This window comes from Hemibagrus wyckioides, linkage group LG08 (genome assembly GCF_019097595.1).
Source record: "Hemibagrus wyckioides isolate EC202008001 linkage group LG08, SWU_Hwy_1.0, whole genome shotgun sequence".
In the NCBI taxonomy this organism is placed as follows: domain Eukaryota; kingdom Metazoa; phylum Chordata; class Actinopteri; order Siluriformes; family Bagridae; genus Hemibagrus; species Hemibagrus wyckioides.
This window is the reverse complement of record NC_080717.1, coordinates 8,400,493-8,418,460: the sequence shown is the minus strand read 5'-3', so window position 1 is coordinate 8,418,460 and position 17,968 is coordinate 8,400,493. Positions and strand designations below refer to the sequence as shown.

At 38.7% G+C, this 17,968-nt stretch overlaps 2 protein-coding genes across 10 annotated transcripts in view; one reads left to right on the top strand and one right to left on the bottom strand.

Annotated features, from left to right (window-relative positions):
• Positions 1-34: 34 nt before the first annotated feature.
• On the bottom strand, positions 35-16,039 carry LOC131358359 (transmembrane O-methyltransferase homolog). Of its 4 annotated transcripts, none has more exons than XM_058398081.1 (5): positions 15,817-16,039; positions 1,993-2,252; positions 1,647-1,843; positions 1,057-1,214; positions 35-920 (listed from the first exon to the last, which is right to left on the bottom strand). In XM_058398081.1, exons 1-5 carry the CDS (start codon positions 15,822-15,824, stop codon positions 776-778), a joined length of 768 nt encoding a protein of 255 aa, XP_058254064.1. In that variant the 5' UTR covers positions 15,825-16,039; the 3' UTR covers positions 35-775. The 4 variants fall into 4 exon arrangements, with proteins under 4 accessions (XP_058254064.1, XP_058254068.1, XP_058254067.1 ...); XM_058398085.1 differs by lacking the exon at positions 15,817-16,039 and adding an exon at positions 4,420-4,606; XM_058398084.1 differs by lacking the exon at positions 15,817-16,039 and adding an exon at positions 3,238-3,345.
• Positions 4,104-17,968, top strand: part of limch1b (LIM and calponin homology domains 1b) — a 98,475-nt gene continuing 84,610 nt past the window's right edge. For 4 of the 6 annotated variants that reach the window (XM_058398077.1, XM_058398073.1, XM_058398076.1 and 1 more), the window contains exon 1: positions 4,105-4,404. In XM_058398077.1, the coding sequence (XP_058254060.1) occupies positions 4,300-4,404 (105 nt within the window). In that variant the 5' untranslated portion in view covers positions 4,105-4,299. Of the gene's footprint in view, positions 4,405-17,968 lie in introns of all 6 variants that reach the window. The other 2 variants (XM_058398072.1, XM_058398074.1) reach the window with 1 other exon arrangement.

The window sequence follows — 17,968 nt, the reverse complement described above, 5'->3', positions numbered from 1 at the left end:
ATAACCTGAAACTGCCCCAAAAACATTCATTTATACAATTCATACATTCATCCAAATTCATGCAATCAATCTTTTAACATTTTATTTGTCTTCCCTGTTCTAAAAAATAATTAAAATTAAGACAAATAAACAATGTAACTCATCATTTTTGATGCCTTACTTGTCATGTTTCATTTCAGCAGTGACTAGTTTATAATGTGTCCATCATGCTGTTTGAGCAGTGGTGTCACCTTGAAGAAGGATCACCTCTATACCTGCTCAGGCCAAGAGGTCAAGAGCTTAGACTCTACAGAATGGTGCAAAAAAACAAAACACACACAATGTAGTTTTATAGTTTTATGGGTGGAAAAGGCTAGTTAATAAGAAAGATAATAAGAGGAGGGACAGATTGGTATGAGGTGCTACAATAACTCAAATAACTACTCTTTATAACCATGGTAAGCAGAAAAACATCCCATAACACAAAAAATGATTAATAATTGAGGCAGATGTACAATACCAGCAGAATAGCACATCAGGGTCCACTTCTGTCAGCCAAAAAAAGGAATCTGAGGCTACAAGTAAGGACAGGCTCTCTAAAACTAGACAGTTGAAAATGGGAAAAATGGCACCTTATCCAATCATCTGCCCAGTTTCAGTCAGCCTCCAATTTTTCAAGACATTTCAGGAAGAGGCTCAGTGATGATAACTTTGAATTCAAAATATTATTTTCATGAATTTTCTAATTATTCATTACTTTCAGGAATAATGCTTTAAAATCCCAGCTTGTATAGTTTTAACTCTCTTCTCTGTCCATATGACAGCGGACCTCCAGCATGTCTTTAACCTGTTGGCACACAGTGTAGCTGTGTGGTTTGGTGGTGAGGTACTCCAGCACAGCCTGAGCTCCAGCTTTCACAACTTGGTTTAATATCAGGACACTAGCCAAAGAAAAACAGTATTGAGAAATGCACATGTAAATGTCCTATGATACACACCCAAGTGCAAAATATGACAGAAAATATGCTATAATGTACATTAGCAATAATAATAACTAGCTAATCTTCAGTTACTGACCTGTGTTTAGAGAGCAGATTCTCTCTTTGAAGGACCAGAAGGTCTGGAAGATACTGCTCAGGGTCATGATCCATCACCACCAGGTCCAACTGGTCCTCACCCAGGTGAGATGCTAAGCTGGAGATGGCTTCAGCTGAGGAGCAGGGTAGCACCTGGAACTAAGGTAGAAGTTCCATGTGATGTTTTGGCCACAGATGAGCTCAGAATAAGAAAATAATGTACTAATGTTAAACGAAATACAGTAATTTATTAATATACAGTTATGGTATTACATGGGAGGGCTTTAATCAACAAAATTAAGGTTAAACAGTGCATTAGATCACAATGTCTCATCAATGCCATAAAAAGAATAACATGAGGCAAATTACTCATATGCACTTAAACATGAAAAAGCAGAAGTCAGAATTTCAAATAATTCAGAATAATCTGTTTTAAGACAAATGAACAAATAATGTATATAGATGCTTATGCAACCTATACCAAATAATGTAATATAGAACCTTATGCAGATGGTGGCATGGATTCACTTAAGGGGATGACAAAGACCAGGCTTGCAATGCAAAGCTGGAAAATTGTTGCCTTCCATTCACCTGTGAATTTTTGAACCCTGCAACAAGTAGGATCTCCTCTCCTTTCTCGGCAGTAAGTGGGTCCATCTCCGCCGTAAGCAGTTTCCCGAAGGCGGGAAGCAGACGCAGTATTCGGACAGAGGTGTATCCACAGTGCATACCCAGCTCCAGCACCCTCAGAGGAGCCTCACGTCGTATCACCTCATCCAGGAACACACCTTACCAAGAGAAGATACATGTTAGGAGTTTAGTTATCTACCACAAGGCTTACTGTAAGGCAGGGTATAAAAATTTTAGACACACAATTTGTCATTGTGAGAATATTTTTTAAAATGTAGTGTCCACACACACTGAGTGCACCAGTAACCTTTTTCTGGCCCGATGCTGAAAGAAGCGTGTTTTTTGCTGTAAAGGTCGAACGTGGCCAGCACACTTTCAGCCTGGCCGTGGGTACACTCTGAGAAGATGTAGGCATGTGTGCGTCTGACACAGACTTTCCCACGGAGGACCTTCACCACTTTCTCACACACACAACGATAAAGGGCTCGCAGTGGTGAGTGGCAAAGTGTAATGACCACAGGGAGCAGAGGCAGGGACAGCAGGAGCAGTGTCACCATGTCTTTGGATCTGATAGAAAGTTGATAAATGGCTATTAGAATCTAAACTTCACCATACCATTAAAAACGTAATGTGGAAATAAGGCAGAAGGGAAAATGTGACAGTAAGTGCATATGTAATCTTTCGGTAGGTACAGAATAAATAACGAAAGCTGCCATTATTAGCTGTCCTGTACAATGCAAATCTACAGAAAAGATGAAAAAAGTATTAACTGTAGAATGTAGTGCATTGTAGCTTCGATAAGCCATTTTTAATTTTGTTTACAGAAACCAACAAAACATTTGCTTTTTTTAACTTTTCATTTCTACTGCATAGCACCAACATGTAAATTAAATAAAAAAAAAAGATAATAAATAAATAAATATATTACATTATATTTATATAGTACTTTTTAAACATTTATGTTCACACAGCACATACATACAAACTAAAAAAAAAACCAACAAAAATAAATACATTAATCAGAATAAAAGAAAAAAACAACAATAAAATAACTGTTATAGTAATAAGAAAAATAATAATAAATATTTATTTTGCACATTATTTTACAACAAACTACCACAAAACAGTTCCTTTAAGAAACAAATACTTGCCATTTTTAAAAAAATGCTACATAATACTTCCTTCTTGAGACAATAAATCATAACTTACCAGGCTGAAGAACAGAAAGGACCCGAAAATGTGTGTGTGTGTGTGTGTGTGTGAGAGAGAGAGAGAGAGAGAGAGATAGCGTGTGTATTGTGTGTGTGTGTGTGTGTGTGTGAGTGGCAATATATACAGTGTACAGTGTGTGTGTGTGTGTGTGTGTGTGAGAGAGAGAGAGAGAGAGAGAGAGAGAGGGGATATATATAGCGTGTGTATTGTGTGTGTGTGTGTGTGTGTGTGTGAGTGGCAATATATACAGTGTACAGTGTGTGTGTGTGTGTGTGTGTGTTTAAAATGATTTTGTATATACAAAAGCCTGTGTCAGGCACAGCTGTTAGTTTTACGTCACCTGTTTTTGACCTCTTCATTTGTTTGAATTAAATAGCCGAGAAAACACACACACACACACACACACAAGGGCGCTTCTTAACAAATCAAGGAAGTGCTAAAGTGCACGTGAATGGTTATCACGGCAACCTTAAAGGTACAGTATAGAGCAAAACAGTATTGTGGGCAATGAGGAGTCAAAGACTTGCAGAAGACAGGAGTAGTGCCGATATTCACCACTAGAGGGCAGTCAAATGCACTTACTATACTTTACGATGCAGTTAATTGAAGGAAAACGAGCGAATTGTAGCTTGTGAACTATAATAACCACTGCAGACGTGGGATTCACTGCAGATGTCTATTTCAGACACTTTGAAGTCTTGACTCCATTCATAGATTTTTGATGTAGATCTTTATTCTTTGAATTAAAATCACTTCTTTACTTCTTCCAGTGACCACGAGCGTTGTGTGCCAAAGCTTTTCCTCTATGACTGTATTTAGGTTTTAAGATTTGCCTTTAACACCCTAGCCTTATTGGTTATGCTCTTGGTCATGCCTAATGTAAGAAGGTAAGAAGATCTAAGACAAGCTAGATATAACTATACAAATCAACTCTGGAGATCCTTTAAGTTTTTTTTTTTTTTAATCTTTGATATTTCAAAGTTTATTAATAAAAATTAAACTGGATTTTTTTTTTTATACTATCACTGTTCCAAATGCTGTTAGAGCTCTCTCTCTCTTTCTGAACTCATTCAGTGGGCGTGTGGAGCCGGGCGGGGCTTCGCCTTCCAGCGAGTTTGTGATTGGTTGCCTGTCGCGCTCCTCTGTGTCGGATTGGCACAGTAGCGCGTGCAGGTGGGCGGGGATCGCTGAGAAAGCTCATCTGCAAGTGCAGTGCAGGTCTGCGGCACGAGCGCAGGGACGGAGGGGGGCGTCAACTCTCGAGGCAAAAAGACACAAACAAACAAACAAACAAACCGACAAAACTTTTATTTCACGTAGCAGTAGCCAGCTGTGTCGCAACGGTGCGAGCTCTCTCGCTTCTCTCATCCAATCCTGAATTGAAAGATCACTTGCACACTAAATGGCCAGCCCTGGTTCGGATGCTAGACGGCAGCTCCATCCGCAACATCCGCGCAGCGAGGCCGCCTCCGAACCGGCTGTGCGCGAGGCCCGGAAATGGATAGAGGTACGTTCTGTTTACCTTGCGACGTCAGCTGAGGCTGCGGTGTTTCAAGTGATCTCAGTCATGCTGTTTCACTTAACATCAGTGTGCGTGCGTGTGTGTGTGTGTGTGTGTGCGTGCGTGCGTGTGCGTGTGTGTGTGCGTGCGTGCGTGTGTGCGTGCGTGCGTGTGTGTGTGCGTGCGTGCGTGTGTGTGTGCGTGCGTGTGTGTGCGTGCGTGAGCGCAAGGTTTGTTTACAGACTAGGGGCTGAGTTAAAGCTGGGTGTATAATTACGCCCAAATTACAGTAAAGGGAATTATAGTGAGATTTACTTTTCACCTGTTGAACAAATACACACCAGAGTGTCCATGCACGCATGGGATGAAAAATAACGTTCAACAGGAAAGATAAATGTTTGACATCATAAGTTTGCTAATGAACGCTTTTCAATTAGCAGTACCTGAGCCTTTCATATTAGAACTTTCTTGGGCAGAAAAATGGCACTAATTTGGTGTTTAATGTGTGTGTGTGTGTGTGTGTCACTTATCAGCAAGCTTCCAAAATACAGACTAAGCTGATCAGGAAGGTAGACCATCTTTACCAGCTGAAAATTTAATTTTCGGATTTCAATCAAGGAATGATTGAGATTTTGAAATTTCCTTGCTGTTATGTTACTTTCTTAAAAGTAATTTGTCTATGATGCACACTTTATGACAATACAGTATTTCCCATCACTGCGACTAACCTCTTCCACCAAGACAAGGATCCTGTGCCTAAAATGAGCTCTAGGAAGCCAAGGTTGAATTGGATGAGCTCTAGTGGCCTGCACAGAACCTCAACCCTGCTGAACACCTTTGGGATGAACGGGGAAACCGGCTAATCTCCAGGCTTCCTCACCCAACACCAGTGCCTGACCACATTAATGCTCTTGTAGCTGAACAATCACAGATCCTCCCAGTCACATCTGTAATTTAGTGTAAAGCCTTCCCAGAAGATTAGACATTATTTAAAATGTAAAGGGGGGACTAAATCTGGAATGGGATATTCAACAAGCACATAGGGTTATAATGGTTAGGTGTCCACATACTTTTAGCCGTATATGTATCATTAGTAGTCATAATTTAGAAGCTTTCCTTTTTTACCAGCACTTACCAGCTGGCAAAGATGGTGTACCAGCTAGATAAGCTCAGCCTGGTTATACCAGTAATCTTTTTTTTCTTTCTTTCTCTTTTTTTGTGAGTTACTTTCTCATAGCTATTTTTTTTGCAGAGGACAAGTGAGATGTTAATGGACTGCTTAACAAATATGAATGTGAGATATCTGATACACTTTGTTATCCATTAGAGTTTAATTACTCAATGTTTCTTTTGCAACTTTAGAGGTACAGTATTTGAGGTGACCTCATTATTCTGATAAATGGCCAAAAGGCTAGGGAACTCAACAAATGTCCCAAAGGCCCAAACCCATCTCCTTGATTTCTGTCTGCCTGTGCTGACTGTAATATCTATAGTTTCAGTCTCTTGATGTTACTGATTATCTTTTTGTATATTTTACTCTACTCTACTTCTGCCTCAATCAGTTATGCATTTGCATGCATACAGTCACTATCACATGTTTGCCATCTCTTTTTCTGCACTCATAAACTTGATGAATTCATGTATGCCAAATACCTCAAACAGCTGTTTACTGAGGCCTCATTTTGAGACCAGGTTCAAAGCTTTTGCATTGTTGGCTTATTGTTACAAAGCCAGTGGTTTTTGTGTTCATTGTGCCTGGCTGTGGTTTTGGCATGAACCTGGGATGGTTTTTACACTGTTGGGAGGAGTTGCACGCCTCTGTTTGTTTACTGTCTCTGCAAACGTGTATAAACAGAAACTCTAGCCTATGATCACAACTTACTTCTGCAGAGGTTATGCTTTTATGAGGGTGATTGTAAGCATTCCCCAATGTAAGACTAAACACATTCATTCTTTTACTTGAAAGCCTTAAAAAACTTTCACAGGATCAGTTTTTGATGTCAACACACATCACATGACCCTGGGCAAAACTATTACGCAATTAAGCAATCCTTCCTGAAGGAAAAAAGGAGCTTGAACTAAAAATGTTTTCTTTGGAAATCAGGCAAATAAAACATTTTTAAGTTGCTTAAGTAAGGAATAATTTTTTATTTATTAAACAACACACTGCATGTTTTAACCATCTTTAGTAATTTTTGATATTGTGGAATGTCCATGAAACTAGTTACTTTCTGTAATAACGTTAATACAGCTCATAGTCATTCCCTCACCCCCCTCTTGTTTCTCTTTCTTGAAGTTAACAAGACAAAAAGTTTATTTCTTTTTTTTTTTTTTAAGTATAGGGGAAAAGCTACAGTGAAACAGCAAAGCATTCTTTCCTTCTTGTGTCTGAAAGTTATAGCTTTACATTTGACGGTAACAAAGCACTGATACTGGAGACTCCTTTCAAAAATGTGAAAACCACGCAGGAAAAAACTCATACCATAGCCATAGTTACACCTAAGAGAAGAAATCCGAACAATCAGAATTAATAATTCAACAGCACTGTGGAATAAATTCACAATAACTACATTCAGCTGTAGTTGTAAGCTGGATAATTTACATATTAAGGATCTTTGAGCAGTTCTAACTGAATGAGTATCAGTGCCAGCTTAAATACATTTTAAACAAATGGTGCCATGACCCAAGCTGAATTCTTAAGCCTGCATAGCCTCAGAGACTTTGTGACTGAGAGTTCATGAGACTATTTGCATATCTTTTTGGGCTCTGAATGTAGCATCTCTTTATATCCTTGTTGATAGTGAGCGCAACTGATGGTGTTTTATTGCACAGTGGGGGTCTCCTCTGAGAATGTTCGGCTGTTATATGGCTTTGCATAATTAGCAGCTAGAGTCTTGAATAAAGAGTTGGTTAAGCCATTTTTTACACTGTGTAAATTGTAGGGTTTTTTAAAGATTATTTCTTATTGTGCTGTATGAGATCATCCCAATAAAAACATGCTGAATTCTATAGTAGAATGTGCAATAACATGTTTTCTGTGTCAGATTATATGAGGAATATCTTGCTCCTGTGATTACCCGGAAGTATAAGCTGTTTCCCATATAGCAATATACTGGCTCTATGTGTTTGACATCACCGTATACTGGTGATGTTACACATGTAATGCGACGTCCCTAGCTTTAGTAGAAAATGTGAATTTTTAAAAATTGGAAAAACAAATTACACGTTCAATAACGTGCACTCATTTGCAAGACGTTTGTAAGGTGTCTTGTCTTGTCTTGTAAGCTATCTTGATTTTATTTTCTCAGCCAGTGTCAGCACTTGGTAGCCCTGTTCCTCTTCTGCTACGTAAGCAAAGCTGTGAAGGTTGAGTGCATGAAGTGTCCAACTTTTCCCAAATTTTGTTTGGTTGGTTAAATAGGTGCATCCTCATGCACTTCTTCTTGCTGGAATTTTCAGTGTGAACACATTACTCACAATATTTTTATTCTACAAAATGTACTAGAATATTGTACAAGTACGCAATTTGGGGCACGCCTTATGTTCTGCTTACATCATCAGTCAGTACGATCTGATCTCGTAGAAAACAGGGTTGTATAAACAGAAACATTCAAGTGAATATGATCTAATAAGGATATTTTATTCTGTCCGAGTGTTTTTTTTTTTTGTGTTTCACCATTGGCAGTACCATGTCTTTAGCCGTTTCAGTGTTTCCTGTAATCCTATGCTGCCCTCATTTTGCTGGCCTTTGGGCCAGCGTCATAGCAGTGCTCACACTGCTGTCTTTGGGCACAGAGACACTAAATCGGTCACTGGTGAGCACGTCATGTGCAAACTAAGACCACGGATTGCTGCTCATGATCAAAGAATTCATTCATGAAGTGCAATTTTTGTCTGAAACAGTAAAATCAAATGGAAAATGATTGAATGTTAACCCAGATTTAGTTCTCACCATTCCATCTTTACAGATATTACAGAATTGATGAATTCTACTTTTAAAACAAACATTTAAAAAGCATGTGTAAATCAAAATTATGTTTTGTCTTAGCGGCTAGATTCGTCTATATTACTTTGCAATGTTCTTCAAGAAAGTTATGAGTTTTTTCTTAAGGGCATGAGTCTGTGTTTTGACTTGCATTATCAACACTAAAACCTGCCCATAGTCTCTCCTATTGTTTATGGAGTCTCAGGTTCTTCACTGTGTCGAACTGTGTGAAAACATTTTATTTCTTTTTTAATAAGATTATGTTTTAGAATCTTGGGCAATTATACCTGAGTATATTTTCTACTCTTCCATGTTGGAAAAAAAAAATGTAATGATCTTAAACACTGAGAAGTAATGCTGTGTTACCGGTGGCTTGGAAACAGTGATTTACAAGTTGTAATGTGTGAAGAGGAAAAAAACATTGATGCCTTCTTGTCTTAATTTCGGAAAGCGTGTAAAGCTCATGAAAACTACTTTAACCACATCTGTACAAGTGCTGTTTTATTATAGCAAGCTTCTAACATTTCAAGCAATATTTTGGAATGAAATTGCAGCACAGCAACAAGAGTGGAAAATGATAAGATATGTAGCGAGCGTTTGTTATAAGAGTGATAACTCTGGCGCTGGTGATTACCTTCTCAAAACAGTGTTCAGTGTGGTCAGTGATGTAGGTACTGTGCTGGGTAGTTAATACCAAAATCCAAAGCCAATACTGCTATGAACACATTTAAAAGTAGAGTAGAGGGACTTCACAGTGTTTGTAGTGTTGCATAACAATGGAGATTTGATGTCACTCTGTAAACAGGGAAGAAACTGGTAGTCTACCACTAGTAGAAAAGTTGTTGACAGGGAATACTGGTTGTAGACAGGGAATTACAGTAAAACCTCCAGTCTCTCCTTGCACACAGCAGAAAACGAAGTTGTTTCGAGAGATTAATGCAACAATTGGAGCTCAGCTTTACGGGGCATATCTAGTTACCGCAAGTGTATGAATTCCACTTGCAGGATAAAATCGCTGACCATATCTATATCTTTGTTTATCTCACAACTCATTCTTGTAGATCATAAAAAGGCAGAACAACCCTTTCATGTGCAGAATGTGTCTGATATGCAAGTATATCCTAGTGGTGAAGTTTATAAGGCATCGTGCTAGGGCTGATCTGGGCTGAATTTGGTGGATCACTCCAGCAAGAAGCGCACTGGATTAGGCTGGATTTCTTTGGAGAGATAAACTCAAAGCCTGGTTAGGATTTACATCTGCTTATTTGCTCCCATTGCACCACAGCTCAGTGCACAGTGCTTGGGGAGTGTTTTGTTTATTAGAAATACTTTTAATTGGCACATGATGTTCATGCAAGCTCTCTTGTTCATTTATGCTTGGATGGATCTCTCTGCACATAGCAACTGCAATCAGAACTACAATTTAATACTGTTTAAGATCAAACCAAATGCCATAATCTCACTGACAGACAGGATACAAAAATACTGATCATGTTCTTTTGCTATTTGAAATAAAGATCGATTGCATAGCAAAGTTTGCATTAGTTTTGCCTAATCAGACTCTGGCCAGCGATAAACTGCTGATTAGCGATTGTAAGGTGTGAGGTGGTGGTGATATGGGAGTGGGAAGGTGGTGAAAAATCATAGGTGGGTATAGAGACTTCCCTTGTACTTGTTCTGGAAATCAAGAGTGAAATTTTCTTCAATTGTTGCTACACTTCATTGCCTGCCATAATTTCCCTTCAGAGACAGATCAGTAGCTCGAGTTCCTGGGACAGATTTCAGTTCCGGTCCGGTTATTAGGTTTTAATGTGTAGTTCCCGTTGGACAAGGAGGTTCATCAGTCAGAGGAAGAAAAAAACTACTATTTACTGATTTTAACAAGTGTTCATTTGATAGGTTTAAATGTGGTGTACTTCACAATGTTCCCGAAACCAACCGCTATGCTTCCGAAACCAACCACCAACTTAACTACACTCATCAGCCATGGTCTGATTTGGCTGTCAATGTGTTTTACTAGGCAGATCAATTATCTTACACACTGATGAAACCGACCACAGTAAAGTCCAGCTCAAAACCACCATGGAACTCTCCTGCTAGCTCTGCATGCAGTAAATATCCTTTTTTACCAGACTTAAATAATATATTTTATATACACCACAAAGACAGAACAGCACAGCTTATAGCTAGTGATTATTTTGTCATGGAGACACATGACATGCTACATAATAGTCCTTCACATTCGTTAGTCTGTATTAATGCGCTTTAGTAGCAACTACCTAAGCACACATTCTGAAAGCTACTTTTTACTACCCTAGTGAATTAGGCAATCGAAACATGACCATGCAGACTGGAATTTATTGTCCTTAATTATCTAGTGAATTAATTATATGTTCACTCTTGGAGTAAAACAATAGTGTTCATTTGTTTTTGTATATATTTTTGCCTAAACTCGATTCTGTTATATCAAATGGAAAAGTACAGGATTTGGGTGTGTTTCTTTCTAAAAAAATTGAAACGTAAAAAGTTTCATCATGCATTTCCCTATATGTTCCTTAAAAAAATTATAATAGTTCAAGCAGGAATGTGGAATAAATCATGAAGCAGGGCCCTGAATTGAGAATTTGGACAACTCTTGTGGTTTCAGTGGAAACTCTTCGAGCTCTTGAGGATTAAGTCCAGTTTACACATTCTTCACTTGACAAGAATATTCTCAGTGTGCCTGTCTAAATACCTGTCTTAGAATGGAGGACATATTTAGGATTTTGTCAAACACAGTGTGGAAGAACCCATTTGGTATTTATGTCTGAGAGCAGACATGCATTATAAAGCACCAGTGGGTGAACTGGTCTCCCTTTTAATAGATTGTTTGACCCCTGCCAGTGTTAAAAAAAAAAAAAAAAAGCATTTGACTCGGACATGGTGCACTGCACTGAAGACTCGCTATGTCTCAGGTCTGCCAAATTAAAACATGTCCAGATGGCCTCTTTCACCTGGGTTTAATTCCTTGCTACCCCGCAGTCTGTTCTGTGGGAGGCTGTCTATGAGCAGATCAAGGCTCAGAAACCGAATTTTAAAAATCACTTAGTTTGGTCTGAGCTAAACCAGTAGTTTAACTTTTTCCATTTGTTCATTCCAAATCCAAAACATAACAAAATGAAAAACAGTAAATACTGTAATTTTTCACATCGTCTGTATTGAGGCCTAAAATAGTAAAATAGTTAACTCATAATAATTTATTGTTATTTTGATAAAAAGCCAGATTCAGTGTTACACATTTATCAATAGAGTAAATAATTTAGCTTTTTAAAAATGCATAGCCGTGCATGCGGCTCAAGTCCCATGGCTAGTCTGCGTTAGCTAGCTAAGCCTTTTTTCCCCCATCTTTTGAGTTCAAGCACAACAACAGCAACACTCCTGCATATTTTTCTAAAGAATAATTTAATGCAGTAAGGTTTTCTCTTGAGTCAATATGAAGCCATTTTAGTACAGTCTGTGAACTAGGCAGCCAGGATGTTGCAAAAACAGCTGGATTTAAGGAGGTAAGGTATTAATAATAAGCTCATCAGTTATGAATGAGACCTTGATTAGAAAAATAACAGAGGGAAAATTGTGAACAGTCCACGTATACAGACTGTTATTCTGCTTGTGTGAAGATTTAATCACTAGAGCTAGAGGTTTTAGCTTAGACGCTGTCCTTCTTTGGTCTGTTGGTGTATTTAGCTCAGTACACTCTCTCACCCTTATGTTACAGACTCCACCATCCCTTGCTAATTCTGTAAGTGGGTCATGATGAGTAGAAGTAGGACGTTTTCCATCTCTGAAAATGTCTGAAAGTGTGTTCGGGGTCATTGATGGGCTCTTGGGAGCTGGACTCTTTTTGCTTATCAGGGGATACTGGTGGCTACATGCCTGCTACACACACACACACATGCATATCAACAGGCTTGCTTGCAAATCCTCCCACTATTTTTCATGCTCTGCCTACAGTTACTGCTCTCATCTGCCTAACCCAATTTTCTCTCATAGTTCTGCATTTAACTGGAAATGAGAGTCACAAAGCTAAAAGAAAGGCCCTAAATACAAACCAGTGCAGTACATGCTGTATCTTCAGGGAACAAGTGGGCTGCAGAGCTGAGTACCAACACTAGCATCTGATCTCTAATGTACAGAGTAGAGTTATAACATATCTTCTGTTGTATGTATTACCGTACATAGGTTTCCTCTCTTGTGTATATACAGTGAGGGGGAAAAAAATTATTTGATCCCCTGCTGATTTTGTACGTTTGCCCACTGACAAAGAAATGATCAAGAAATGATGAGTCTGTAATTTTAATGGTAGGTGTATTTGAACAGTGAGAGAGAGAATAACAACAAAAAATCCAGAAAAACACATTTCAGAAAAGTTCTACATTGATTTGCATTTTAATGAGTGAAATAAGTATTTGATCCCCTATCAATCAGAAAGATTTCTGGCTCCCAGGTGTCTTTTATACAGGTAAGGAGCTGAGATTACAGTAGGAGCACTTAGGTGCAGTACAGTAGGTGCTCTTAATCTCAGCTCGTTACCTGTATGAAAGACACCTGTTCACAGAAGGAAACAATCAGTCAGATTCCAAACTCTCCATCATGGCCAAGACCAAAGAGCTGTCCATGGACGTCAGGGACAAGACTGTAGACCTACACAAGGCTGGAATGAGCTACAAGACCATCGCTAAGCAGCTTGTTGAGAAGGTGACAACAGTTGGTGCGATTATTCCCAAATGGAAGAAACACAAAAGGACTGTCAATCTTCCTCGGTCTGGGGCTCCATGCAAGATCTCACCTCATGGAGTTTCAATGATCATGAGAACAGCGAGGAATCAGCCCAGAATTACACTGGAGGATTTTGTCAATGATCTCAAGGCAGCTGGGACCATAGTCACCAAGAAAACAATTGGTAACACACTACGCCGTAAAAGACTGAAATCCAGTAGCGCCCACAAGGTCCCCCTGCTAAAGAAAGCACATGTACAGGCTCATCTGAAGTTTGCCAGTGACCATCTGAATGATTCAGAGGAGAACTGGGTGAAAGTGTTGAGGCCAAATGAGACCAAAATCCAGCTCTTTGGCATCAACTCAGCTGATGGAGGAGGAGGAATGCTGCCTATGACCCCAAGTACACCATCCCCAGGTGACAGGACAACTGCACCGCATCAAAGGGACGATGGACGGGGCCATGTACCGTTAAATCTTGGATGAGAACCTCCTTATCTCAACCAGGAAATTGAAAATGGGTCGTGGATGGATTTTCCAGCCTGACAATGACCCAAAACACACGGCCAAGGCAACAAAGGAGTGGTTCAAAAAGAAGCACATTAAGGTCCTGTAGTGGCCTAGCCAGTCTCTAGACCTTAATCCCATAGAAAATCTGTGGAGGGAGCTGAAGGGTCAGCCACAAAACCTTAATGACTTGCAGAGGATCTGCAAAGAGGAGTGGGCCGAAATTCCTTGAGATGTGAGATGTGTGCAAGCCTGGTGGCCAACTACAAGAAATGTCTGACGTCTGTGATTGCCAACAAGGGTTTGCCACCAAGTACTAAGTCATGTTTTGCAAAGGGGTCAAATACTTATTTCACTCAATAAAATGCAAATCAATGTATAACTTTTTTGAAATGTGTTTTTCTGGATTTTTTTGTTGTTATTCTCTCTCTCACTGTTCAGATAAACCTACCATTAAAATTACAGACTGATCATTTCTTTGTCACTGGGCAAACATACAAAATCAGCAGGGGATCAAATAATTTTTTCCCTCACTGTATGTATATGTATGTGTGTGTGTAATATATATATATATATATATATATATATATATATATATATATATATATATATATATATATATATATATATATATATATATATATATATATATATATATATATATATATATATATAATATGGTGGATGGTGTGTATATGTGTGTGTATGTGTGTGTGTATATATATATATATCCACCATTTCATCAAGGGCATGGCAAGACACTGTCAGGAGTGAATACAAGCACATGGAGGCCATTTTTTGAGAAGTGTATTAAGTAGATAGTGGACAGTCAACTCCTGAAGTTGATGTGTTGGAAACTGGGTAGGAGCATCTCCAAAATGTCTGTCTCTTATGTATATACAGTATAGAAAGATATTGATGCTTAAATATTTTGGACTTAATATTCTATAAAATAATGCTTATAGCCAAAATGTACCACTGTTTCCTACACAGAAGTAATGGTCTGGATGTTCATTTTATGTTAGTGTGGTTTCCTCTTACCATCTAAAATGCCAGTAACCATGCCAGTGGGTGGATTGACAGGGCTAAATCATTCCTAGATGTGAATGAGGGTACCAAAGCAACACACTCAGAAGGACTAGTGTCCCATCCACGGTGTTCTCCGGCCTCACAGCCACGATTAGTGTCAGAGAGAGAGTGGGAGGGAGAGCACAAAGCTGATCAACAATAGTAGAAATGGGTGATGGACCTGGTCAGTAAGAAAATTCTCTCATATAAATCCCTCCTAAGCATTACCTAAAATCTTTCTCCACTGCCACCCTAGTAGTGGTCCTTCCCCCAGCTTTACTCCAGACCTGTGTGAAACACTCTACAGCATGGTAGTGTGAGTTGAAGGAGTGTTATACTGAACAATACTAGTTATGGCATAATCAGCTGCAGAATATGGTTGTATCCACCTCCTTTCCATTTTGTTTGTGAAGTTTGCTCTGTAAAATGTTGTGAAACTCATGACTGTATGTGTAGAGATTAGCTGTCTTTGAGGAATGTTCTCATGGTTTTATATTCAGTTCAGTAAGAAGAGGGCTGTCTTCAGATTACCGATCCTGACGTTTCTGTCAGAGAGCTGTCCCCCCACACATCAATTTCTGCACACAGACACACACACACACACACAGACACACAGACACACACACACAGATTTGAGATTCAGGATTGTTCTATGCTGAGCCCATATCAGGAACAATGGTGTTCACCACTATGAATGGAGCCATTCAAAAAGAGGCACAGATACTTTCTCTCTCTCTCTCTCTCTCTCTCTCTCTCTCTCTCTCTCTCTCACACACACACACTCACACACTCACACACACACACACACACACACAGTAGGCCTATACTGTTTCTAGCCAGATGGTATTTACCAGGACAGACAGACACACAGACAGATAGATAGACAGGCAGACAAACACGTACACACATGCAGATTAATCACCTACATGCTAATCACAAAACACAAACTCTCTCTGAATTAAATCTGAGACAATTTTAGAGGTCTGAACACTTCCTCTGCTTTCTATTTCTTACTTTGTCTCTTGTTTACATACACACACACACACATGCACACGTCCACACATCAGAAAAGCTCAGCTACTCAGCAACTGTTTGGTTGGTACCTGGTCATTTCTCGTACAGTGTCCTCCTCCGTCAGCCACCTCTTTTATAATTTCCACCCATTTTTTTCTTTGTGTATAATATGCATGTGTAAAGTCTTCCAAATGCTTAAAACGCAGTTTGATGATGCAGCCACTTCTCTTTTGCTTGCTTCATCACAAAGACATTTCTATCACCACTCAGAAAATGAGGAGGAGTAGTTAAGGAGTCGTCTTTGCTGTTTGTTGTTTTCTTATAGCAGGTTCTAATACGCTCACGTCATAGATATTATATTCAGCCTTTCAAGCACAATGGTGTACATGATTGCATAATCCTGCACCAACACAGGCGTGGACCATTTTTGTGTTGTGTTCCAACCTGCCGCTTCACCACAGGCATCAGCTACTTCTCTTTGTTAAGATTTACATGGTTGTAATGCACTGAGACATTCCACATTTACGTGTATGTATAAACCGTCTTTTAATGATAAACAAAGCAAAACCCAAATAACATTATAGAAATCACACACCACATAACAGCACTTAACAGATTACGTCCATCTTGTTATTTATTTGCCAAGAAGTCCATTATGCAGAAGCCATGAGGGTGAAAAAAGTAATTAATACAGTTGCGATTCAAACAGGTGATCAGGAGGCCAGTGATATAAAAGCAGGATGGTTTGGTGGAATAGTGCATTCAGGTTTGTATTAACATCATGTCAAGCTGGAAAGACATTTCAGAGGGAATGGAATAATTCCAGCATGGGGAACAGTGGCTTAGTGGTCACTTCAGGCTCCCTGTGATCCTGTGTAGGATAAGTGCTACAGAAAATCATGTTAAGTCACGTTAATATAAAATTTAAATGAGCACCAAAGTGCCTCAAGTTGAGTGAGCGTTCAAGCTTTTTCGTCCCCCGGTTAGAATATCTGATCAGAGAAATACCAATAAACAAGATTTATGGATCGTCCTAGATCTGTAGATCTCTGGACCTAAAAGATCTGGCATTTATGGAAGAGTAAGCAGGAGTAAGTTATTCATTTCCAGCTACAATGACTTTCGCAACATCTAAAATAACATCAACATTTCTGGATTGAAAGCACATGCAGGGATTGCAGATTAGGCAACTGCTTAATCTGTATCAAACAGCTATAAACATCTGTTCTCTCAAATGTTTAATGCTATCTTTGCATAATGCATTTTTTTTTTCAGAATGTTGAATTAGTTCAACTTTCCAGTCACTAAAGAAGAATTTACTGAAGTAATTGCTGCTATGATTTAGGAATGTTGGGTATGTTTTGCAGCCACAGGACTTTGGCACCTTGCAGTCATCGAGTTGACCATGAACTCTTTATATCAGCGCAGCCTGCCTGGAACTGGGCCACGACAAAGGATGATGAGCTTAAGCATGCCAAAAAGAAAAAAAAATGAATGACTGACAAAGGAGCAGGTCACGTTTTTTGGGATGGCAAAGCAATGTTCTGACCTCAGTCTCATTTAGATGCTTATGGATAGATGTGTAAAAATTCCTTCAACATCCTTAAACTCAAAGAAAATGCTTTGTTGCCACAGGTGGCTCCACAATCCTCTGAATATTTGGCGGTTCTTACTTATGTCCACATGGCTTCTATCTCCTGAAGACTGTTGGAAATCCTACTGAATGCTAACAGAAAGCATCACCATATTAATTATATAATATAATATAATTTTTTCTTTGTTATTTAACAACACAATCTTCTGCTTAGATTACATGGAGTGTTCGCCAAATAATAAAGATAAATTAGTTAAATATTAATTAATTAATTGATTAATCAATTAATTTATATAAACCTAGCATATAAGATAAGATTAGATAAGATAGAACTTTATTAATCCTGAAGGAAATTCTTTTGCCAGATAACAAGGAAAAATAAACATAAATAGAATAAAAGTGAAAATAAAATTAAATAATCTATATATACAATTGTATTCAGAAGTACAAAAAGTATTTAAAAATATAAATGAGAAAATAAGTCATACCTTCCGACTGAAGAATTTAACCACACTGTATGTAGCATGTATTACAGTGATCAGTGCCTCAAAGAAAATATAAGACTATTGATACAAATTGTTAAAAATAATAGGTTGTTGTTCGCTCTTGCCATGTTGTTTAGTAACAAAATGCATTGCAGGTATTAT

Excerpts from the sequence above, each read along its gene's own strand:
- LOC131358359 (XM_058398081.1), bottom strand. Across the intron at positions 1,844-1,992 it reads CAGCATCGGGCCAGAAAAAG|GTGTGTTCCTGGATGAGGTG; the intron begins GTTACTGGTGCA and ends TCTCTTGGTAAG. Across the intron at positions 1,215-1,646 it reads CAGGGTTCAAAAATTCACAG|TTCCAGGTGCTACCCTGCTC; the intron begins GTGAATGGAAGG and ends CTTCTACCTTAG.